Genomic DNA, 25101 nt, shown 5'->3' on the forward strand with positions numbered 1-25101 from the left:
ATCTTCATTCTCTCTCTCTCTCTCTCTCTCTCTCTCTCTCTCTCTCTCTCTCTCTCTCTCCATCACACAGGTAGAACGACGTCTCCTCCAGTGAGGGAGGTAGGAGGTCGACTTCAGTGTGGTAAGAGGTCGCCCTCCATAGCATGGGAGACAAAAGGTCGACTTACACTAAAGACAGGAAGAGGATGGAGGTAGAGAAGCGGTGGAGGTTAACCTCCACTGGGGTAGTTGCCTAGGTGGGAGGGAGGGAGGGAGAAGTACTGAAGATGCAAAAGCAGGTTGAAGAGATCTCCCTCCAGTGGACAGATCAGAGGAGGGTGGAGTAGCACTCCAATAACATGCCCACAGCCTGCTGGTTCATATACATTCACCTCCACTAATGCTGATGCCCTAATCACTACAACAGTGGCTAAAGCAAACTATGAGTATATACAAGGAGAAGTATACACCTGTCATTGTAAATATCATGCCATTAAGGCAAACCTTGCCAGTTTAGCTCATAAAACAAAGTTCGTTGTATCAAACTGAGTGTTGCATAAACTCCAGGAAAATCTGTCTGAATATCAAAAAAAAATATTGCTTATGTTGGTTACTGGGGCTTAAAGCCTTTCGACTACACTAAGGTTATTAAGCCTGCACGAAAACTTTTTATCACCAGACTAGAGTACTTAAATCTTTAATATAGAGATTAGAGTAAACTCTCAGCATAGATACACTGAGAGAAATACACCTCTTGAAGGATATGTCTCACATTATGTTGAGGATGGCCTAGGCTAAGTTGGGTAGGATTTAGCTATGTTGTATCACGTTAATTTTGTGCATTATTTTAAAACTGATTATAATTGATAGCAAAACAAGGTGTCACCAATGCACAACAACCACGGAGAAATGGAAAGAAAATGAGGTTGTTGTAAGCTTGTCACATTACAAATGCTTCTTCAGGAGCAATGCCTGGAAATGGAAAAATGGTGTCAGTAATGAGACGACACTCCCCCCCATCCCCAGGGGAGTCACCGCAAGAGAGAGATGATGATGTTACCCTCCACCCGGAGGGCCCAAGAAAGAAGATGAACGACACCCCCACCCCGGGGGCCCCCGCCGGGTCGCCATCTGGTGAAGACCCGGGCCGGAAGTACCGGAAAATCCCTAATGAATGAATGAAGTGTCAGTAATAGCATAAACAAAGGCTTGTGTTTAAGAATAGTCTAGTCTAGAAGGGACACACTGGATAGGCACCCACCCTTCCGCTCCACATAGATTAGTTGTCAAGGTATGTTTATAGAAAAACAGAAAATGACAGCGAAGTCCATAAACCTTCTTACTGCATTAGATGCGTTAGCCCTGCAAGAAGAGTAAATCGCTGACCTACTCATATATAATCTACCGGTCTCGATTTAGTGACTGGAAACAGCAGGCGTTAGACTATTCATTTCCCCAGCTTTTTTGCGATTTAGCAATCTAACTTGTGCCATTGTTGACTCCTGGGTTTGCCCGGTGAATCTATCTTGATTGTACTGTTGACTGTGAACTGCTGGTGTTAAACAGTTCGTTCTCAGTTGTTGGGAACTGGCAATACCACAGGTGCTACTGCGGACTCGTATGGGTGCCACGATGCCACTAGAGAGAGGCTAACCTCCGTGTTTCCCTTTCATCGCATCCACCCATGGGGGTATCTTATGCAGTGTTCGGCATCAAGATACTAGGGTATAGCAGTGTTTGCATACATAACTACTGAATTAGAATGTATAGGTAGCCGAGGTTAATATGTAAGAATTCCCCATTGTCTCCGACTTCGTGCATGTACTTTAATTTCTTCCATTAGGATAAAGCCTTCTGTTTAGCTAATCTATTCTTTATACGAATTACAAAAATAAGCAGTGGTGATATTTCCTAACATACTCATAGAAGCAGATTGTTCGGTAAGTTTGACTGGGTATACCCCCTGCTGGCTATACCCCTGCTGGCTATACCCCTGCTGGCTATACCCCTGCTGGCGTGGGATTTCCCACTGGATTCGTAGATATAATGACATAATCAATAGTACGTTTTTGAATCATTGGGCCAGGATTTGTTTTGTGATTCTGGATATACAAGAGTAAGGAAACTTCCCAAATACAAGGGAAACAGGCATTATTTTAAACTGACCATAGATACTGAATAACTAACTAGGATTAAAATTATGTATTTTTACATACATGAACGTACGGAAACGCACAGAACATGGTATTTCAAGAAGAGACTGCAGTTCAAAACTGCAAATATCCCCGCCACTCCTTCAGAGTGCACGCACTGTACTTCCCACCTCTAGGACTCAAGTCCAGGTAACTGGTGTCCCTGAATATATATATATATATATATATATATATATATATATATATAGTCGTGCCGAATAGGTAAAACATGCCATTTTGGCTTAAATAGCAGCTCTCGTCTTGCCGAATAAGGCAAGCGAAAACTTTTGTATGCAATAATTTTGCAAAAAATCATTCTGAACCTAACGAAAAAAAAAATACATTTCATTGTTTTGCTTATTAGTAAATTATTGTAAATTTATCTAAAATATATTTAGCTGGATTAGGCTAAATTAACTGGGCTTGCTATAATAAGGTTAGGTAAGTTTTCTAAACTTCTTTTGGTACAAAATTATCAATTTTTACATTAATATCAATGAAAAATATATCTTTAAACGTATAAGAGAAAATTTTAAATTTTAGAAAAGACTTAATTTTAAATGAGTTCTTGCTAATTGGCCAATTTTACCTATTCGGTACACACACACACACACACACACACACACACACACACACACACATATATATATATATATATATATATATATATATATATATATATATATATATATATATATATATATATATATATATATATATATATATATGACGCACACCTGAGATCAACTTTTAAGAAGGCACTGAACCTGTCACTAGAGGATGAGCAATGGGATCAGGCAACCCTCCCAGTGCGACTGGGAGGTATAGGGGTGCGTAAAGCAACGCATGTTGCTTTACCTGCTTTTCTGTCTTCGTGTTTGGCTTCCAGTGCATTAGTCAAGAAGATAGTGCCCGAACGCTTGAGAGACTTGGTAGGAGCTCAAGACCCCAGGTTTACTGAAGCAGCAATTCGGTGGGACACCCTTACAGACTCCTCCAGTAGACCAGCTCCTCCCAAACAGCACAAACAGTCCCACTGGGACAAACCAATCATGGAAAAAATCGCCAACACAATGCTCTCCAATGCTTCAGGAAAGAACAAAGCTCGCCTCCTGGCAGTGAAGGCACCACACTCAGGAGATTTCCTGTTAGCTGTTCCCAATTCCTCCCTGGGCACCCGTCTCGACCCACAGGCCATTCGGATTGGTGTTGCTCTTCGCCTAGCCGCCCCCATCCTCACCGAACATAGGTGTATTTGCGGCAGGGCGACAGCTGATCAATTCGGACTCCATGGTCTCGTGTGTCACACAGCAGAAGGGAAGTATGCCAGACATGAGGAGATCAATGACATAATAAAGAGAAGCCTCGCCACAGCCCGTTGCCCAGCTCAACGGGAACCCCAAGTACAGAGGTCTGATGGAAGTCAAAAGCGTCCTGATGGAGCCACTATGCTACCCTGGAAGGATGGAAAGCAGATTGCCTGGGACTACACCTGTGCTGCCACATTGGCAGACACCTACTTGCCATACTCTGTAGTGGAAGGGGGTGGAGCTGCCAGCCACAGGGAGACCCAGAAGATCCGAAAATATGAAGACCTTCCCCCTTGCTACAACTTCATTCCAATAGGGTCGGAGACCCTTGGAGCATGGGGCAAGTGTGCTCTAAAGTTCCTCAAAGAGCTGGGTGAAAAGCTCATCATAGAAACCAAGGACCACAGGGCGACCAGCTTCCTCTTTCAGAGACTCAGTGTTGCGATCCAGAGAGGAAATGCCTGCAGCGTTCTGGGCACGCGTCCCACCGCAGGGGAGCTGGACGAAGTGTTCGGGATGTAGCTCTGAGTTACCTATGTTGTTTTACTTTGTATCATATTTTTGTGAATGTTTCGTCAATGTATTTTGTCTTTAAATAAAATATATATACATAATATAGGGGGTGGTAGGAGAAAATTCTCAAACAGCTTTAGGGAGAATCTTGAGTTTTCCCTGAAGCAAGTTTATTCTTTTCTCTGAGGATGAGGGTCCCCATGACAGTTCTAGAGGTGGTACCTCCCTATTTTTATATATATATATATATATATATATATATATATAGATATATATATATAAATATATGTATATAATATATATATATATACACGTATATATAAATATATGTATATATAATATATATATATACACGTATATATAAATATATGTATATATAATATATATATATATATATACATTATATATGTATATATAAATATATATATATATATATATATATATATATATATATATATATATATATATATATATAAAACGAGTTTGTTTGGTGAGGTGCTGAAAGCGGGTGGTTCAACGATAGACGTCTTCGGAGGCTACTTACTTTATTGTTAAGTGTCGTGGTGGGTACACAGGCTTGTGTGTTTGTGCCCATGGCCCGGGCAGGGCCATCCCACGAGAGAGAGCTGGGAGGCCTTGTGTCTTGCTGCTAGGCCGCTGTGTGAGTGAGAGAGAGGCAAGTCTGGGCATACTGAAGTGGCAAGGCCTATAGGTGGCAGCACCAGCATGGCGCGAAATATGAACTAAGCTGGCAGACAGCATGGGCTGTCTGTGCAGACAGTACAGGCTGTCTACATATGCTCGGCCACCTACCGCGTGTCGTCCCGACGCGACAATACTGGTGGTAAAAGGAACTCAGTCTCTCTCTCGTAGGAACAGGGCACAGAACACAAAATAAAAACATATATATACATATGGACATGGAAAAAAAACTTCCTACAGGGAGGGAAGAAAAAAACATGTGGGGTGTGCTAAACATCGTGGTCAAAGGCAGTGAGCGTAGAAGGGCATCACTGCACGCCTTCCTGCGTCTGGACAGATACTGCAACACAGGAGACATCGCTGTGGCTGAGCTGTGACGTAACAGGTTACGGTCTCCTCTGGAACGGTGAAGCAGTCATCGTAGGAGTCGCTGCAGGTTTCACTCAACCTGGGGCACGACATGCTGGTGCCCTCGAGTGAGGCGTCGACAAAACTCGGCAACTGGGCAGGACTTCTGGCAAGCAACTCAGGACACTTCTCGACTGGTACTGTCGCTGGGCTGTCACTGCCGGCGAGCGTGGAGCGAGTTGTGGAGCAAGTCGTGGCAAAGATGACTGGGCGAAACATCTGGGAGTCGTAACATCATACACCAGACTGCAGTGAGCGAGCTAGCAGTCAAAGTGACATCTTCTTTGTGCAGGCTGCTCACTGAAGCTTGTGACACGAGGCTGACACAGCGTGTCATTCTCTCGACAGTTGGAGTTATAGCAGAGGTTAGTCTAAGCGTCCCCAGACTTGTTTCTCTACATATAACTGCACTGACGGTCTGGAGGTGAAGTGAACAAATCTCGATGGGAATCGTAGCAGGTACGATTCTGCAGAACATCACGAGCGACGAGCATGAAAGCTTTCTGTACAAGAGGGCTCGGTCACTCGGGGCTGTCTGATAGCTGTCAAACACACTGGTCACACGGGTGACTTAACACAGTGATGCTACTCAGGTCTGGCTCGGACCTCACTGGACACACGGAAACTTTACACACCTGCGGTACAACATGGCTTAAACTAGCAAATGATGCTTTTCTGCGCATAAAACTGACTCTAAGACATACTAAAATGTGAGAACACTGACTGAGAGGAATTAATTAACACGACATATATCTTCTCTCAGTCTTCTCGACAATACTAAAATAATTACTGAACACTCGATGGTGACATCATGTGATGTCAGGCGTGATGACGTCAGCAGACATCTCGAGGTGACGTCAGGCAGACATCGTGAGGTGACGTCAGCAGACATCGTGACGTCATGAAGTTGGCCAGCATCGTAGGTGACGTCGATGTGATGCGGGCAGCAGACCACAGCATGAGCCCTGGGACATCTGGTAACTCACGTGGCTGGTAGATCCACGTGACATAGCCCACACCCACGTGGCGTCGGGATCCACGTGGTGTCGTGATCTACGTGGCATGCTGATCCACGTAGCTTCGAGTGGCCTCGGGCACTCGGATACACAGCTCTGGCAATGAATCACATGAAAAACAGCAGAAAACACAGCAGAGGGAGTGAGCAGTGGTGAGAGGTGTATGGTAGACGGGTGAGCGTGAGTAGGGCGAGCATGGGCAAGGTGAGGAACAGCCACATCCTCTCCTCCTCCCCCACCCACAAACACATGGAGAAGCTCACACTGGACGCAGAAATCACCACAAAACTCACCTCTGGCTTGCTGAAACAGCTGTGCTGAGCTGAACAACAACAGCAACATACAAGTGACGCTGAACACATGACTTGAGAAACAGCGTGGGACACTGTAGCGTGGGACACTGTAGCGTGGGACACTGTAGCGTGGGACGCTGTAGCGTGGGGTCACTTACAATTCTCGGAGAATTTCGGCAAATTTCGGCTAGATCCTGCTTGTACCTGTGTCTGGATGCTCAAAAGTGCAGACACGACATCAGGATAACTTGTTGAGAGACGGATGCTTCTTGTGTAGGGTGATGGAGTGAAGATGACTTCATACCTCTTCCTTCCTCTCTCAGGGCAAACACAACTACTGCGACCACCGCTTTCCACCATTTATAACGAATTTGTTTGGTGTTCTGGTAGCGGGGAGTAAATGATACGTCTTCGGAGGCTTCTTATTTTATTGTTAAGTGTCGTGGTGGGTACACAGGCTTGTGTGTTTGTGCCCATGGCCCGGGCAGGGCCATCCCACGAGAGAGAGCTGGGAGGCCTTGTGTCTTGCTGCTAGGCCGCTGTGTGAGTGAGAGAGAGGCAAGTTTGGGCATACTGAAGTGGCAAGGCCTATAGGTGGCAGCACCAGCGTGGCACAAAATATGAACTAAGCTGGCAGACAGCATGGGCTGTCTGTGCAGACAGTACAGGCTGTCTACATATATATATATATAAAATGTGTGTGTACGTGCTTACCTAGTTGTGGTTGCAGGGGTCGATTCACAACTCCTGGCCCTGCCTCTTCGATGGTCTCTACTTGATCAATCATCCTGCTCCATGAGCTTTATCATACCTCCTCTTAAAGATATGTATGGATCCTGCCTCAACTACATCACTTCCCAAACTATTCCGCTTCCTGACATCTCTGACTGAAGAAATACTTCCTAACATCCCTGTGATTCATCTGAGTCTTCAACTTCCAATTCTCTTGTTGCAGTGTCCCATCTCTGGAACAACCTGTCTCTGCCCACCTTGACAATTCCTCTCAGTATTTTGTAAATCGTTATTGTATCCCCCCATTTCTCCTGTCCACCAGTGTCGTCAGGTCGATTTCCCTTAACCTCTCCTTGTAGGACATGCCCCTTAGCTCCAGGACTAGTCTTATTGCAAACATTTGCACTTTCTCTAATTTCCTTACATGCTTGGCTAGGTGAGGGTCCCAAACTGGTGCTGCATACTCCAATATAGGCCTGACATACACGGTGTATAGGGTCCTGAAGGTTTCCTTATTGACATGTCGGAATGGTATTCTTAGGTTTGCTAGGCGCCCATATGCTGCAGCAGTTATTTGGTTGATGTGCACCTCAGGAGACGTGACCGGTGTTATACTCGCCCCAAAATCGTTTTCCTTAAGTGAGGTTCGTAGTCTCTGGCCCCCTAGACTGTACTCCGTCTGCGGTTTTCTTTGCTCTTCCCCAATCTTCATGACTTTGCACTTGGTGGGGTTGAACTCCAGACCATGTCTGCAGCCTGTCCAGACCCTTTTGTAGTTCTGCCTGGTCCTCGTCCGATTGAATTCTTCTCATCAACTTCACATCATCTGCAAACAGGGGCACTTCTGAGTCTATTCCTTCCATCATGTCGTTTACATATACCAGAAACAGCACCGGTCCTAGGACTGATCCCTGTGGAACCCCGCTCGTCACAGGCGCCCACTTTGACACCTCGTCATGTACCATGACTCGCTGTTTTCCTGACAGGTATTCCCTGATCCATTACAGTGCCTTCCCTGTTATACCTGGTCCTTCAGCTTATGCACTAATCTCTTGTGTAAAACTGTGACAAAAGCCTTCTTACAGTCCAAGAAAATGCAGTCTACACACTCCTCTCTCTTTTGTCTTACTGCTATCAACCTGTCATAGAACTCCAGTAGGTTTGTGACACAGGATTTCCCGTCCTTGAAACTGTGCTGGTTGTGCTGGTGCTCCACCCTCTACTGATAATATTCTCCATGACTTTGCATACTATACATGTCAGTGACACTGGTCTGTAGTTTAGCTTCGTCTCTCTCTCTCTCTCTCTTTTTTTAAATTGGGACTACATTTACCATCTTCCATAACTCAGGTAGTCACCCTTTTTCGATAGAGGTGTTGAAGAGTGGGGTTAGTGGCACACACAGCGCCTCTGCTCCCTCAGGACTCATGGAAAGATGTTATCTGGCCCCATCGCCTTTGAGGTATCTAGCTCGCTTAGCAGCCTCTTCCCTTCTGTCTCCTCTGTGAACACTTCTTTGAATCTCATGTTGAGCTCCTCACATATTTTGTAATCTCTCCTTCCTTTCTCAGCCTGATTACCTGATCCTTGACTGTTGTTTTCCCCCTGATGTGGCTGTACAACTGCTTCGGGCCAGATTCGGCTTTTGCTGCTATGTCATTTTCATATTATCGTTGGGGTTTCCCTTCTTACCTGTGCATATTCATTTCTGGTTGTAAACCTGCTCTCCTTGTTCTCCTGGGTCCTTTGCCTTCTATACTTCCATTCTCTAGTACACTTGGTTTTGGCCTCTCTACACCTTTGAGTGAACCAAGGGCTCATCCTGGCCTTCTCGTTATTTCTGTTACCCATAGGTACAAACCTCTCCTCAGTTTCCTTGCAAATTGTCACACATTCCATCTCATTTACTGACTTCCCTGCCAGTGCTCTGTCCCAGTGAACCTCGTGCAGGAAATTCTTCATGCCTCTGAAGTCCTCTATCTTGTAGTTTGGCTTCGTTCGTCCTGCCCTTCCTGCTTCCCTCTCCACTTATAACTACTATGTATTCGAAGATCAGAACCACATGGTCACTGGCCCAGAGGGCTCTCTCATATGTGATGTCCTCAATATCTGCACTACTCAAACTGAATACTAGGTCCAGTCTTGCTGGTTCATCCTCTCCTCTCTCTCAGGTAGTGTCCCTTACGTTTCTGGGGGCCCCATGTGGCTCCAAGTTCTCCCAGTCAATTTCTTTGTGAATGAAGTCGCCCACAATCAGTAGCTTTGCCCTGCTCGTATGAGCCCTTTTGGCCACTTCAGCCAGTGTGTCAATCATCGCTCTGTTATGCTCATCATACTCTTGCCTTGGCCTCCTGCTGTTCTGTAGTGGGTTATACATCACTGCAATTACCACCTTGGGATTTCCAGACTGAAGTGTTCCTATTATGTAGTCTCTTGCTTCTCTGCCTCCTTTCTCCATATCATCAAAATCCCATTGTTTTTTGATGAGAACTGCCACTCCTCCACCCCCTCTGTTCCCTCCGTCTTTCCTCAGTATCTGATATCCCATTGGAAAGATGGCATCTGTTATCGTTCCTGTGAGCTTGGTTTCGGTGAGAGCTATGATGTCCAGTGATGCCTCTTTGATTCTTTCATGCCACCCCTCCCACTTATCTGTTATTCCATCAGTGTTGTGTACTATACCTTCAGTTTCCTTTCTAACACTGTGTTCTGGGGGTCTGTAGGGGTGGGGAGGCCTGGTAGTGAGCTGTGGGATTCTACAGCATATTGTGGGGGTGAGAAGTTGTAAGTGTGGATTGTGGTTTGTGTTGGGATAGCATGTTTGGCTGTGGGGTTCTGATGGTGGCTGTGTGAGTGCTTGCACGTGTTGCTCTTCCCGGCTCTGGTTGTCCTCTGCTGACTGTCCTTGTCTCTCTTCCTAGCCCCTTCCGTTTCTGTCTTCTCCCTCAGCTGCTGTCATTTTGTTGTAGTCTAGGAACACCCTCTTGTATGTTGATGATTCCTTCAGCCATGGTTTCTCTCGCAGGATCCTGTTCCACACCATTTCTGTTTTGAAAATCTGTGTGTACTCACCTATTTGTGGTTGCAGGAGTCGATTCATAGCTCCTGGCCCCGCCTCTTCACTGATCGCTACTAGGTCACTCTCCCTGAGCCGTGAGCTTTATCATACCTCTGCTTAAAGCTATGTATGGATCCTGCCTCTACTACATCGCTTCCCAAACTATTCCACTTACTGACTACTCTGTGGCTGAAGAAATACTTCCTAACATCCCTGTGATTCATCTGTGTCTTCAACTTCCAACTGTGTCCTCTTGTTACTGTGTCCAATCTCTGGAACATCCTGTCTTTGTCCACCTTGTCAATTCCTCTCAGTATTTTGTATGTCGTTATCATGTCCCCCCTATCTCTCCTGTCCTCCAGTGTCGTCAGGTTGATTTCCCTTAACCTCTCCTCGTAGGACATACCTCTTAGCTCTGGGACTAGTCTTGTTGCAAACCTTTGCACTTTCTCTAGTTTCTTTACGTGCTTGGCTAGGTGTGGGTTCCAAACTGGTGCCGCATACTCCAATATGGGCCTAACGTACACGGTGTACAGGGTCCTGAACGATTCCTTATTAAGATGTCGGAATGCTGTTCTGAGGTTTGCTAGGCGCCCATATGCTGCAGCAGTTATTTGGTTGATGTGCACTTCAGGAGATGTGCCTGGTGTTATACTCACCCCAAGATCTTTTTCCTTGAGTGAGGTTTGTAGTCTCTGGCCCGCTAGACTGTACTCCTTCTGCGGTCTTCTTTGCCCTTCCCCAATCTTCATGACTTTGCACTTGGTGGGATTGAACTCCAGGAGCCAATTGCTGGACCAGGTCTGCAGCCTGTCCAGATCCCTTTGTAGTTCTGCCTGGTCTTCGATCGAGTGAATTCTTCTCATCAACTTCACGTCATCTGCAAACAGGGACACCTCAGAGTCTATTCCTTCCGTCATGTCGTTCACAAATACCAGAAACAGCACTGGTCCTAGGACTGACCCCTGTGGGACCCCTCTGGTCACAGGTGCCCACTCTGACACCTCGCCACGTACCATGACTCGCTGCTGTCTTCCTGACAAGTATTCCCTGATCCATTGTAGTGCCTTCCTTGTTATCCCTGCTTGGTCAAATTTTTGCACCAATCTCTTGTGTGGAACTGTGGCAAACGCCTTCTTGCAGTCCAAGATCATGCAATCCACCCACCCCTCTCTCTCTTTTCTTACTGTCACCATGTCATAGAACTCCAGTAGGTTTGTGACACAGGATTTCCCGTCCCTGAAATCATGTTGGCTGCTGTTGATGAGATCATTCCTTTCTAGGTGTTCCACCACTCTTCTCCTGATAATCTTCTCCATGATTTTGCATACTATACATGTCAGTGACACTGGTCTGTAGTTTAATGCTTCATGTCGTGTGTGTGTGTGTGTGTGTGTGTGTGTGTGTGTGTGTGTGTGTGTGTGTGTGTGTGTGTGTGTGTGTGTGCAGTCGGCGATCTAAGTGACTTCAACCGTGGAATGATTATTGATGCCAAACGACGTAATTTGATTATCTCAAAAACTGCTGATCTCCTTCAATTTTCATGCTCAGCAGTCTCTCGAGTTCACAGAGAATGGTGTGAAAAGCACAAAACATTCATCGAGTGGCAGCTCTGTGGGCGACAATGCCTTGTTAATAAGAAATGTCAGAGAAGAATGGTCAAAATGGTTCAAGCTGATAGGAAGGTGATAGTAACTCAAATAACCATGCATTGCAACAATGGTATGCGGAAGCGGATCTCTGGACGCATAAGTCGAACCTTGAAGTGGATGGGCTACAGCAGCAGAAGACCACATTGGGTTCCACTCCTGTCAACTAACAGAAAACTGAGGCTACAGTGGACACAGACTCACCAAAACTGGACAGTGGAAGAATGAGTAAATGGTGCATAGGCAAACGAATTTTGACTACTGCTACAACATGCAGATGGCAGGGGTCAGAATTTGATGCACACAACACGAATCCATGGAGTCATCTACCCCATGTGGCACCAGCAATCATTCCACGGTCAAAGCCACCAAGATCTCATTTCTTCCCCATTCTGATGTTTGGTATGAACAACTGAATCTCTTGACCATGTCTGCATGGATTTAGGTAATAACGTGCTGCCATGTGACTGGCTTCGATATTTTCATTAACAAACAGGTGTACCTAATAAAGTAGCCTCTGAGTGTGTGTGTGTTGTAAAAGCCAATAAAATGCCGGGAGCAAGGGGCTAGTAACCCCTTTCACGCATAACTTACTAAAAATAAGAATGTGCGTGGATGTAGTGCAAATTATAAAAAAAATGATTGTGGATATTATGAATGAAAAGAAGCTGGATGTCCTGGCTTTAGTGAAACAAAGCTGAAGGGGGTAGGCGAGTTTCAGTGGGGAGAAATAAATGGGAGTAGGTCAGGGGTTTCTAACAGAGTTAGAGCTAAGAAGCAGCAATAATGTTGAAGGATAAGTTATGGCAGGAAAAGAGGGAATATAAATGTATAAATTCAAGGATTATGTGGAGTAAAATAAGGGTTGGATGTGAAAAGTGGGTTATAGTGTTTATGTACCTGGAGAAGAGAGACGTGTAGAAGAGGGAGATTTTGAGAAAAGTTGAGTGAATGCGGGGGGAGTTTTGAACCAAGTGAGAGAGTACTTGGGGATCTTAATGCTAAAGTGGGTAAAAATGTTGTGGAGGTAGTAGGTAAATTTGGGGTGCCAGGGGTAAATGAAAATGGGGAACCTTTAATTGAACTGTGTGTAAAAAGAGGTTTGGTTATATTACATATTTTATGAAAAAGAGGATAAATAAGTATACAAGCATGTAATGAAAGTAGCTTCTTAGATTATATATTGGTGGATAAAAGAATGATGGGTAGGCTTCAGGATGAGCAAGTTTATAGAGGGTCAGGAGATATTTCGGATCATTATTTAGCTGTAGCTATAGTTAGAGTAAGAGGTAGATGAGGCAAAGGAAAATGGCAACAGCAAGTAAGAGGTGAAAGTTTATAAACTAAGGGAGGAAGTTAGGGTGAGATACAACCAACTATTGGCAGAAAGGTGGGCTAGTGAAAGTATGGGTAGTGGGGGGGGGGGGTTGAAGAGGGATGGGATAGTTTTAAAAATGCAGTGTTAGAATGTGGGGCAGAAGTTTGTGGCTATAGGAGGGTGGGCACAGGAGAAAAGAGAAGTGATTGGTGGAATGATGAGGTAAAGGGTGTGATAAAAGAGAAAAAGGTTGCTTATGAAACTTTTTACAAAGTAGAAGTGATATAAGGCGGAGTATATGGAAAGTAAAAGAAAGGTTAAGAGAGTGGTGATAGAATGCAAAAGAAGAGCAAATGATAGAGTGGGTGAGGTACTGTCAACAAATTTTGCTGAGAATAAGAAAAAATTTTGGCGTGAGATAAACAGTTATTAAGAAAGCCTAAGGAACGAATGGATTTATTAGTTAAAAACTGAGCAGGGGAGTTAGTATATGGGGAGCTGGATGTACTGGGAAGATAGCGGGAATATTTTGAAGAACTTTTATATGTTGATAAAAGAAGAGAGGTAGTAATTTCATGCACTGGCCAGGAAGGTATAGCATCTATTAGGTGTGAAGAAGAGCAGGATGAGAGTGTGAGGGGAGGTGAGTGAGGCATTACGTAGAATGAAAGGGGGTAAAGTAGCTGGAACTGATGGGATCGTGACAGAAATATTAAAAGCAGGAGAGGATATAGTGTTGGAGTGGTTGGTATTTTTGTTTAATTAATGTATGAAAGAGGGGAAGGCACCTAAGGACTGGCAGAGAGCATGTATAATTCCTTTATATAAAGGGAAGGGGGACAAGAGAGACTGTAAAAATTACAAGGAAATAAGTTTACTGAGTATACCTGGTAAAGTGTATGTTAGGGTTACTACTGAAAGAATTAGAGGTAAGACAGAGATCAGGACTGGAGATGAACAAGGAGGCTTTAGAATGAATAGGAATGTTTAGATCAAGTTTTTACATTGAAGCATATATGTGAACAGTATTTAAAGGTAGGGAAGTTTTCACTGCATTTGTGGATTTAGAAAAGGCATATGATAGAGTGGATAGGGGAGCAATGTGGCAGATGTTGTAGGCGTATGGAATAAGTAGCGAGTTACTAGCTGGATTAGGCTAAATAAATTGCACTTGTTATAGTAAGGTTAGGTAAGTTTTCTAAGGTTCTTTTAGTACAAAATTATTAATTTTTACATTAACATAAATGAAAAAAAAATATTTATAAAAAGTATAAGAGAAAATTTTAGAAAGGAATTAATTTTAAATGAGTTCTTGCTAGCTTAACAATTTTACCAAATGAGCACGACACACACACACACACACACACACACACACACAATACAATGGATCAGGGAATATTTGTCAGGAAGACAGCAGCGAGTCATGGTACGTGGCGAGGTGTCAGAGTGGGCACCAGTGACCAACGGGGTCCCACAGGGGTCAGTCCTAGGACCAGTGCTGTTTCTGGTATTTGTGAACGACATGACGGAAGGAATAGACTCCGAAGTGCCCCTGTTTGCAGATGGCGTGAAGTTGTTGAGAAGAATTCATTCGATTGAAGACCAGGCAGAACTACAAAGGGATCTGGACAGGCTGCAGACCTGGTCCAGCAATTGGCTCCTGGAGTTTAACCCCACCAAGTGCAAAGTCATGAAGATTGGGGAAGGGCAAAGAAGACCGCAGACGGAATACAGTCTAGGGGGCCAGAGACTACAAACCTCACTCGAGGAAAAAGATCTTGGGGTGAGTATAACATCAGGCACATCTCCTGAAGCGCACATTAACCAAATAACTGCTGCAGCATATGGACGCCTAGCAAACCTCAGAACAGCATTCTGACATCTTAATAAGGAATCGTTCAGGACCCTGTACACCGTGTACGTTAGGCCCATATTGGAGTATGCGGCACCAGTCTGGAACCCACACCTAGCCAAGCACGTAAAGAAACTAGAGAAAGTGCAAAGGTTTGCAACAAGACTAGTCCCAGAGCTAAGAGCAATGTCCTACGAGGAGAGGTTAAAGGAAATCAACCTGACGAGACTGAAGGACAGGAGAGATAGAGGGGACATGATAACGACATACAAAATACTGAGAGGAATTGACAAGGTGGACAAAGACAGGATGTTCCAGAGATGGGACACAGGAACAAGAGGACACAGTTGGAAGTTGAAGACACAGATGAATCACAGGGATGTTAAGAAGTATTTCTTCAGCCACAGAGTAGTCAGGAAGTGGAATAGTTTGGGAAGCGATGTAGTAGAGGCAGGATCCATACATAGCTTTAAGCAGAGGTATGATAAAGCTCACGGTTCAGGGAGTGACCCAGTGAAGAGGCGGGGCCAGGAGCTTGGACTCGACCCTTGCAACCTCAACTAGGTGAGTACAACTAGGTGAGTACACACACACACACAAAACACACACACACACACACACACACACACACACACACACACACACACACACACACACACACACAAAACACACATATACACACACACACATACACACACATAAAACACACACACACATACACACACAATTAGGTGAGTACACACACACACACACACAACACACTGAAAATGCACGAGAAAATGTTGGAGTGTGTGTAGTTTTAGGACAGTTGTGCTTGTTTGACCGACTGTGGCTATAAAGCTGGAGTCATGTATACACTTTCCCTTTACTGTAGACGTTTCACTGTGAGTCGACTTTATGAAGCCTTGTGGTGGGGTATATACACTGAGAGGTATATACACTGAGAGGTATATACACTGAGAGGTATATACACTGAGAGGTATATACACTGAGAGGTATATACACTGAGAGGTATATACACTGAGAGGTATATACCTCTCAAGTGTACATATATCTTAGTGTTTAAGCACGGAGTCGGTCAAACAATCACAATTAACCCAATAATAAAAAGTTACCAAGGACTTTCTATTATACATTCAAGTAAATATTTCTGTGAATCAGCACGGGGTAATTAGTTTTTATTTCTTATCATTTAACTTAACAATGACACAAAACTTTGTTAATGTAATTTATACTGGTCCTTCAAAACCTATCTTAGACCAACCTAAATATGGTAAATATAACATACGCAGCACGATGAAGCATGTCAGTAGTGATTATCGCGGGTTACTGCAACAAAGAATTTTAATTTTACTCCTTTCTCCAATATACCTGTAGCTACTTTCCAGAGTTTGTTTACCCTGGCAGCCCGGCCTCGGGTCAGGCTCTTCCGTTGATTGCTTCTTCAACCAAACCATTGGTAGTGGCAGCCCACACAGCCACTACAGCCTGATTGATCTAACACTTGGCGGGGATATCAATCACGTGTCTCCTTTATTATGTCTACCTTTTTTCCGGCTATATTTATGATATCTGTTGATAGCATGTCGAATAATCTTGGATCACAGATGTTGACAATATTCTCTTGTGCTCTTATTAAATAGTGCCAGTAATTACATTATTCATAAAATCTGTCCTGTCATGCCTGTAGTACTGTTCGGTGTTGATGGCCGCCTTCAGGGCAGGATACAAATCAAAGCTGCAACAGCATTTAAACTACGGGTAACGCCTAAAAGTTCTGAATATGTACTCTCTGAAGCGGAAGATACATGATAATATATACAAGGAAGACTCTGGAGAGCCTGGTCCTAAGCCTACACAACACCGTAACGTATCGTAGTGAAAGATATGGGAGGAAATGTAAAACGAGCCCAAAACACTGTCAACTATTTACCAGAAGATATCAGAAATACTACCAAGACAAGTGTAGAAATCTTCAAGTCTTAGGTGTTTATTTTGTTTAAGTCTTTAGCAGGAGTCCTTGCCATTCATGCCATTCGTCATTCTCCTTTTCTTTCACTTTCCCTCACACAATGATCACAAGACATCTGCTGAATGAAACAGCAGGCTGGGAGCACACTGTAATTCATATGCTGCTCTTCTTACAAAGCTTAATTAAATCTGTTTTGAATTATTAAACTGCAGTTTAAAGTTCTTTCTGAAAATAACAAAACTTCAAGTCTCCTTCGCCATACCAATTATCTTAGTTGTGATCCATCAGTTTAACAATCGCCGAAGTTACAAAGTTACAAATTTTGGAACATGTTACAACCAGCACATGGTTCTCTTTTATTAGTATCTTATTTTGCCACAGTACCACGGACGGCATCAAAGTCAACTTCATTCGTTATCCTCTGTCTAGCCAGTCCTTGCACACACAATTCTGACAACAGATGCGCAAATGTCAGGAGCAACTCTGAGGAGACCAGAAAACTTCCTGTGGGCAGTTTTTAAACGAGTGGCAATAAAAGCAGCAACAGATGTGGAATATTACTTCATTGCGTCTAAACCATGCAACTTTAACCTCAAGTGCGAGGGGTGGGCACCGGTGGTACAGCGCCTATAACCTGCTAGTTCCCTGACTCCTTTAACATATTCTCAAAAGAATTAGGCACTCATTGTAACGAAAATACCACAAATCCACATTGTTTCAGAGTTGTACAGGATGAACACGAAACTACAATACTTGGAATAGTTATATATCATCTCCTGGTGTATCACAGGTAGCTAGCGCAATGCGAGGGAGTAAGGACCCCAATAGAAATAAGTCACTTTGACTTTCTTGGGTTATCCCAGGTTCTCTACACATATGCTATGTATGACAATCTATGTAACTGCATTTGTGTATACCTGAATAAACTTACTTATACTTACATAATTAACCATAGTAAGCTTGGCCTCCCGGCCACACTAATACATCAAGTACAAATACTTTATTTCTTTTCTGCAGTAAACAGATAATATAGTTGACATGTAATAAAATAGCTAGACAGAAAAAAAAAGCCACTAGCACGTTAAAACAATCCGGTTATAGGAAGAGTTGGCTATTTAGATGGCTGTAATAAGCTATTATTTCTGGAAGGCAGATGGATTCAAAAGCCCTGACAACATGTAATCAGTAAGTACTGAGAACCTTCCTCCCACAATGGAGATGTCGCTGCAGCCTTGATTCTTGAAGCGGACTATTAAACTTGTCTTACTGTGGGGTAAAACAAAGAAACCAAGACATGAACAAGGGTTTATAACAAAGAAACCAAGACATGAACAAGGGTTTATTACGTCTCGCTGAAGATTACTTAAACTATGAGGATCAGCTATAATGTAGTTCACTAATTGATGTATTTTACGTTCACAGTCTAGTGATAACAGTAGTTATCAACGGAGAGGCAGGTCTTCACAGAGTGTAAACCTTAAAAAGAGACTCCACGTTTAAGTATCTGTTACTTCTGATGAGTTGAATAGCTGCCTTCCAGTAAACTACCTTCCCTGCCCCCTCCCCCTCTGTATAAAACATGCGTGTGTGTACTCATCTAATTGTTGTTGCAGGGGTCAATTCATAGCTCCTAACCCCGCCTCTTCACTGGTCGCCACTAGGTCACTCTTTCCCTGCTCCGTGAGCTTTATTATACCTCTTCTTAAAGCTATGTATGGATCCTGCCTCCGCTACCTCACTTTCCAGACTATTCCACTTCCTCAGAAATCTATGACTGAATACTTCCTAACATCCCTATGACTCATCTGAATCTTCAACTTTCGTGTGTGTGTGTGTGTGTGTGTGTGTGTGTGTGTGTGTGTGTGTGTGTACTCACCTAGTTGTGGTTGCAGGGGTCGATTCAAAGCTCCTGCCCCCGCCTCTTCACTGGCCGCTACTGGGTCACTCTTCCTGCTCCATGAATTTTATCATACCTCTCATTAAAGCTATGTATGGATCCTGCCTCCACTACATCACTTCCAGACTATTCCACTTCTTGACAATTCTGTGACTGAAGAAATACTTACTAATGTCCCTGTGATACATCTGAGTTTTCAACTTCCACCTCTGACCCCTTGTTGCTGTGTCCCATCTCTGGAACATCCTGTCTCTGTCCACCTTGTCGATTCCTCTCAGTATTTTATAAGTTGTTTTCATATCCCCTCTATCTCTCCTGTCCTCCAGTGTCGTCAGGTTGCTCTCCTTTAATCTTTCCTCGTAGGACATACCCCTTAGCTCCGGGACTAGTCTTGTTGCAAATTTTTGGAGTTTCTCTAGCTTCCTTACATGCTTGGCTAGGTGAGGGTTCCAAACTGGTGCTGCATACTCCAAAAGGGGCCTGACGTACACAGTGTACAGGGTCCTAAACGAGTCCTCATTAAGATGTCGGAATGTTGTTCTTAGATTTGCTAGGCGCCCGTACGCTGCAGCAGTTATTTGGTTGATGTGCGCCTCCGGAGATGTGCCCGGTGTTATACTCCACCTAAGATCCTTTTCCATGAGTGAGGTTTGAAGTCTCTGGCCCCCTAGAGTGTACTCCGTCTACGGTCTTCTTGGTCCTTCCCCTATCTTCACGACTTTGCATTTGGTGGGGTTGAACTCCAGGAGCCAGCTGCTTGACCATGCCTGCAGCCTCTCCAGATCCCTTTTTAATTCTGCCTGGTCCTCATCCGATTGAATTCTTTTCAACTTCACATCATCTGCAAACAGGGACACTTTGGAGTCTATTCCTTCTGTCATGTCGTTCACAAATACCAGAAACAGCACCGGTCCTAAGACTGACCCCAGTGGAACCCCGTTCGTTACAGGTGCCCACTCTGACACTTCACCATGCACCACGACTCGCTGTTGTCTTCCTGACAGGTATTCCCTGATCCACTGTAGCGCCTTCCCTGTTATCCCTGCCTGGCCCTCCAGCTTTGTGTGTGTGGTGTGTGTGTGTGTGTGTGTGTGTGTGTGTGTGTGTGTGTGTGTGTGTGTGTGTTTTCAGTGTGTTTTCTGTGTGTTTTCTGTGTGTGTGTTTTCTGTGTGTGTGTTTTCTGTGTGTGTGTTTTCTGTGTGTGTGTTTTGTGTGTGTGTGTTTTGTGTGTGTGTTTTGTGTGTGTGTTTTGTGTGTGTGTGTGTTTTGTGTGTGTGTGTGTGTGTGTGTGTGTGTGTGTGTGTGTGTGTGTGTGTGTGTGTGTGTGTGTGTGTGTGTGTGTGTGTGTGTGTGTGTATTCACTTAGTTGTACTCACCTAGTTGAGGTTGCAGGGGTCGAGTCCAAGCTCCTGGCCCCGCCTCTTCACTGGTCGCTACTAGGTCACTCTCCCTGAACCGTGAGCTTTATCATACCTCTGCATAAAGCTATGTATGGATCCTGCCTCCACTACATCGTTTCCCAAACTATTCCAGTTCCTGACTACTCTGTGGCTGAAGAAATACTTCTTAACATCCCTGTGATTCATCTGTGTCTTCAACTTCCAACTGTGTCCTCTTGTTCCTGTGTCCAATCTCTGGAACATCCTGTCTTTGTCCACCTTGTCAATTCCTCTCAGTATTTTGTAAGTCGTTTTCATGTCCCCCCTATCTCTCCTGTCCTTCAGTGTCGTCAGGTTGATTTCCTTTAACCTCTCCTCGTGGGACATTCCTCTTAGCTCTGGGACTAGTCTTGTTGCAAACCTTTGCACTTTCTCTAGTTTCTTTACGTGCTTAGCTAGGTGTGGGTTCCAGACTGGTGCCGCATACTCTAATAAGGGCCTAACGTACACGGTGTACAGGGTCCTGAACGATTCCTTATTAAGATATCGGAATGCTGTTCTGAGGTTTGCTAGGCGCCCATATGCTGCAGCAGTTATTTGGTTGATGTGCGCTTCAGGAGATGTGCCTGGTGTTATACTCACCCCAAGATCTTTTTCCTTGAGTGAGGGTTGTAGTCTCTGGCCCCCTAGACTGTACTCCGTCTGCGGTCTTCTTTGCCCTTCCCCAATCTTCATGACTTTGCACTTGGTGGGGTTGAACTCCAGGAGCCAATTGCTGGACCAGGTCTGCAGCCTGTCCAGATCCCTTTGTAGTTCTGCCTGGACTTCGATCGAACGAATTATTCTCGTCAACTTCACGTCATCTGCAAACAGGAACACTTCGGAGCCTATTCCTTCCGTCATGTCGTTCACAAATACCAGAAACAGCACTGGTCCTAGGACTGAGCCCTGTGGGACCCCGCTGGTCACAGGCGCCCACTCTGACACCTCGCCACGTACCATGACTCGCTGCCCTCTTCCTGACAAGTATTCCCTGATCCATTGTAGTGCCTTCTCTGTTATCCCTGCTTGGTCCTCCAGTTTTTGCACTAATCTCTTGTGTGGAACTGTGTCAAACGCCTTCTTGCAGTCCAAGAAAATGCAATCCAGCCACCCCTCTCTCTCTTGTCTTACTGCTGTCACCATGTGTGTGTGTGTGTGTGTGTGTGTGTGTGTGTGTGTGTGTGTGTGTGTGTGTGTGTGTGTGTGTGTGTGTGTGTGTGTGTGTGTGTGTGTGTACTCACCTATTTGTACTCACCTATTTGTGATTGCAGGGGTCGAGTCTTAGCTCCTGGCCCCGCCTCTTCACCGGTTGCTACTGGGCCCTCTCTCTCCCCGCTCCATGAGCTTTATCAAACCTCGTCTTAAAACTGTGTATGGTTCCTGCCTCCACTACGTCATTTTCTAGGCTATTCCACTGCCTTACAACTCTATGACTGAAGAAATACTTCCTAATATCTCTCTGACTCATTTGTGTCTTCAACTTCCAATTGTGGCCTCTTGTTTCTGTGTCCCCTCCCTGGAACATCCTGTCTTTGTCCACCTTGTCTATTCCACGCAGTATTTTATTTGTCGTTATCATGTCTCCCCTGACCCTCCTGTCCTCCAGTGTCGTCAGGCCGATTTCCCTTAATCTTTCTTCATAGGACATTCCCCTTAGCTCTGGAACTAACCTTGTCGCAAACCTTTGTACTTTCTCTAGTTTCTTGACGTGCTTTATCAAGTGCGGGTTCCAAACAGGTGCTGCATACTCCAGTATGGGCCTGACATACACGGTGTACAGTGTCTTGAACGATTCCTTACTAAGGTATCGGAATGCTGTTCTCAGGTTTGCCAGGCGCCCATATGCTGCAGCAGTTATCTGGTTGATGTGTGCTTCTGGAGACATGCTCGGTGTTATACTCACCCCAAGTGTGTGTGTGTGTGTGTGTGTGTGTGTGTGTGTGTGTGTGTGTGTGTGTGTGTGTGTGTGTGTGTGTGCGCGCGTTTATCTATGGCAAAAATAGGAATGTACCAGAATATAGTTGTACCAACTCTTTTCAATGGAGAGAGCCAGACTAACAGAGGCGTGGATGCTGAGGGCTACGGAGTAACTCATGAGGAGGGAAGAAGGGAGGAGGGTGAACATTATCTTCACAATTATATCACCACAACAACGGAGCCACTATGACACTCACAATACATTTACTTGGCGCGAATTTCCTTTAACCAACAGAACAGCACCACAGCTGCTGCTGCTTCTGCTGCTGCCCGTGACGGCACAACACTACACGCATCATCCACTTATACAAATTATTGAAGGCAGAAGAATTAACAGAAGAGCTTAATCAAGGTTTACAATGTGGCTACGAAGAGAAGGAGGAGGAATAGCAGCAGCAGGAGCGGCGGCAGGAGCAGCAGCAGCAGTGACAGTGGTAGCAGGTCAGGGCCCACCCGCTCACAAGTTAGCGGGTAACAGCAGCAGCAGTGAGAGCAGCGTTGTCACTGTTGCTCATACCATCAGCGGGGCTCGGCCAGCTAGCACCTCTCCCGCTCTCCCGTGCAGCCACAGCCAAACACTGCTGCTGCTGCTTCATCTTCTGTAATCTCTCTCTACCCTCCTACAACTAAGCTACAAGACCACCTTTCCCCAAGATTAAACCACCCTATCATCTTGGTCAACAAATCAGTCAAACATCTCTAGTTACGACAAACTAATCAAACATCGTAGATTGCAACAAACCAGCCAAAAAATCACATTACAACAAACTAGAGGAGGAACACTTACGCAGCACTAGTACAAAGCTTAACACAAAGAATGCTCGCTTGCTCACTTGAAACACCTACCTTGGAAAAGTAGGCAGCGTAGCGAGGGATCCAGCGGGACGCTCAGGCAAACTGTGTGAGCCTAGTATGCAAGTACGTTTTGAAGGCCAAATTCTCCCGCACCATGCTGACCACGGCACTCGTACTGGGGTTGTTATCACCGGGAGTGCTGATGATATATGCAGTCCCTCACCACGTGCTACTTTCCACAGGTGAGTAACACCAGGTTTATGTAACTGTTGTGTGTGTGTGTGTGTGTGTGTGTGTGTGTGTGTGTGTGTGTGTGTGTGTGTGTGTGTGTGTGTGTGTGTGTGTGTGTGTGTGTGTGTGTGTGTGTATGCATGCGAGTTCTGTATTAAGAGCTACAGCTGAAATTCATTTGTTTCTGAAACTTACAATACTCTTAACTCGTCTACATATGCTTCTCAAAATAACTACTCAAAACTTTATAGTGAAGTAACAGTTTTAATAACAGAAGGTTGGCAACACACAAGACTGTTTACGTAATACACATTCAGTGTAGTGTGTGAACGTTTCTTCAGCAAGATGCACGGAATTAAACTTGCATCATTCTCACCGTGTGTGTAATGAACCTTTCTCTATATTTACATCATAAGCAATGTCATAACTATTTTAGAACATTTTACTGTATCAGTATTTTTTAAGTGAAATTTCCATTGTAACAACGTTGTTTAGGTGAGAACACATTACTAATATATATTAAAATTTTGGTCTAATGGATGATGGGATTATTTTTAGTAATACACCATCAATACATCTGGGGCTATCTGAAGGTAGCATATCATCCAGCGACAAGTTTTTGTTGTAGCGGCGCTGACATTCTCAATATTTAACCAGACTTTCTTCTAACGGCTCTGACATTCTCAATATTTCATCATTGTATTCTTCATGTAGCATGTTTTCTCTTGTTTCCATTTCCATGTGTGTGACTTACCTAAATTAAATTCCGTCATCCACCTTATAGGAACAATTTTACATTACAGTAACAAGCAGTGCACTTTGAGGGACACCACTAATGACACTTGCCCATTGGAACATTTTTCTATAATCACAGTTTGTATAAGAGTTGAGTCTCAGCTCCTCACCTCAAGTTTGAAGCCAGTCTGGCCTCTTTGAACCTTGACATACCAACTTTCAAAACTAACTAATGCACTTCTTTACCATTACCCCCATCTACACATTTGAATTTTCTGTTATTCTGAGACTGGTAAATGTCTCCTTAACATCCCGAAGACTTGTGAGTTGTTGCAGCTTCCTCCAGTGTTCCGTGTGCTTGCATAAATAAAGCCTTAGCTCCTGGCCCTAATTTTCAACTTGCCAAATTCACTCCAGCCTAGCCTCGTGGGTCCTATCGTACTTGCTCTTAAAACAAATGTATGGAGTCTGCCTAAACCTCCTCGTCGAGGTCATTCCACTTGTGTGACTGAAAATGTCGTCCAATATAGGTAAAACTTGCGATTTTTAGCTTAAATAGCAACGCTCTTCTTGCCGGATAAGGCAAGCGAAAATTTGTGTATGCAATAATTTCGCAAAAATCATTCTGAACCTAACGAAAAATATATATTTCATTGTGTTTACTATTAAACTATTGTAAACTTATCTAAAATATATTTAGATGGATTAGGTAAATTAAATTGCGGTTGTTATAATAAGGTTTGGTAAGTTTTCTAAGATTCTTTTGTTACAAAATTATTAATTTTTACATTAATATAGTCAAAAAAATATACCTTTAAATGTATAAGAAAATTTTAGAAAGGACTTAATTTTTAATGTCCTTGCTAATTGACCAGTTTTACCTATAAGCACGACATAACCAATACTTATGGCTTGACTTCCTCTTGGGTTGTGGAACACTAAAACAGTTACCACTTAGCTTCCCTACTGCGTAGTCTCTGAACTCTCGTCCACTACACACCTTATTTATCACTTAAAAATTCCACTTATCTTTAATCAGTAGTGTCATCCT

General features: G+C 44.1%; 2 protein-coding genes and 1 long non-coding RNA gene across 9 annotated transcripts in view; 1 reads left to right on the plus strand and 2 right to left on the minus strand.

Moving 5' to 3' along the window:
- The window catches only part of Arp8 (Actin-related protein 8), a 311465-nt gene that overhangs the window by 115466 nt on the left and 170898 nt on the right, over positions 1–25101 (minus strand). The window lies entirely within an intron of this gene.
- LOC138852349 (uncharacterized) lies at positions 4515–25020 on the minus strand. The gene is made up of 3 exons (XR_011391677.1): positions 24932–25020; positions 23136–24558; positions 4515–6952 (listed from the first exon to the last, which is right to left on the minus strand). It is a non-coding gene; the product is annotated as an uncharacterized lncRNA (long non-coding RNA).
- LOC128687032 (uncharacterized) overlaps positions 23186–25101 on the plus strand; it is a 99878-nt gene continuing 97962 nt past the window's right edge. For 2 of the 6 annotated variants that reach the window (XM_070082376.1, XM_070082380.1), the window contains exon 1: positions 23192–23326. In XM_070082376.1, the coding sequence (XP_069938477.1) occupies positions 23239–23326 (88 nt within the window). In that variant the 5' untranslated portion in view covers positions 23192–23238. Of the gene's footprint in view, positions 23327–25101 lie in introns of all 6 variants that reach the window. The other 4 variants (XM_070082379.1, XM_070082381.1, XM_070082377.1 and 1 more) reach the window with 3 other exon arrangements.

The sequence above is a fragment of the Cherax quadricarinatus genome, chromosome 7 (assembly GCF_038502225.1).
Source record: "Cherax quadricarinatus isolate ZL_2023a chromosome 7, ASM3850222v1, whole genome shotgun sequence".
NCBI lineage: Eukaryota > Metazoa > Arthropoda > Malacostraca > Decapoda > Parastacidae > Cherax > Cherax quadricarinatus.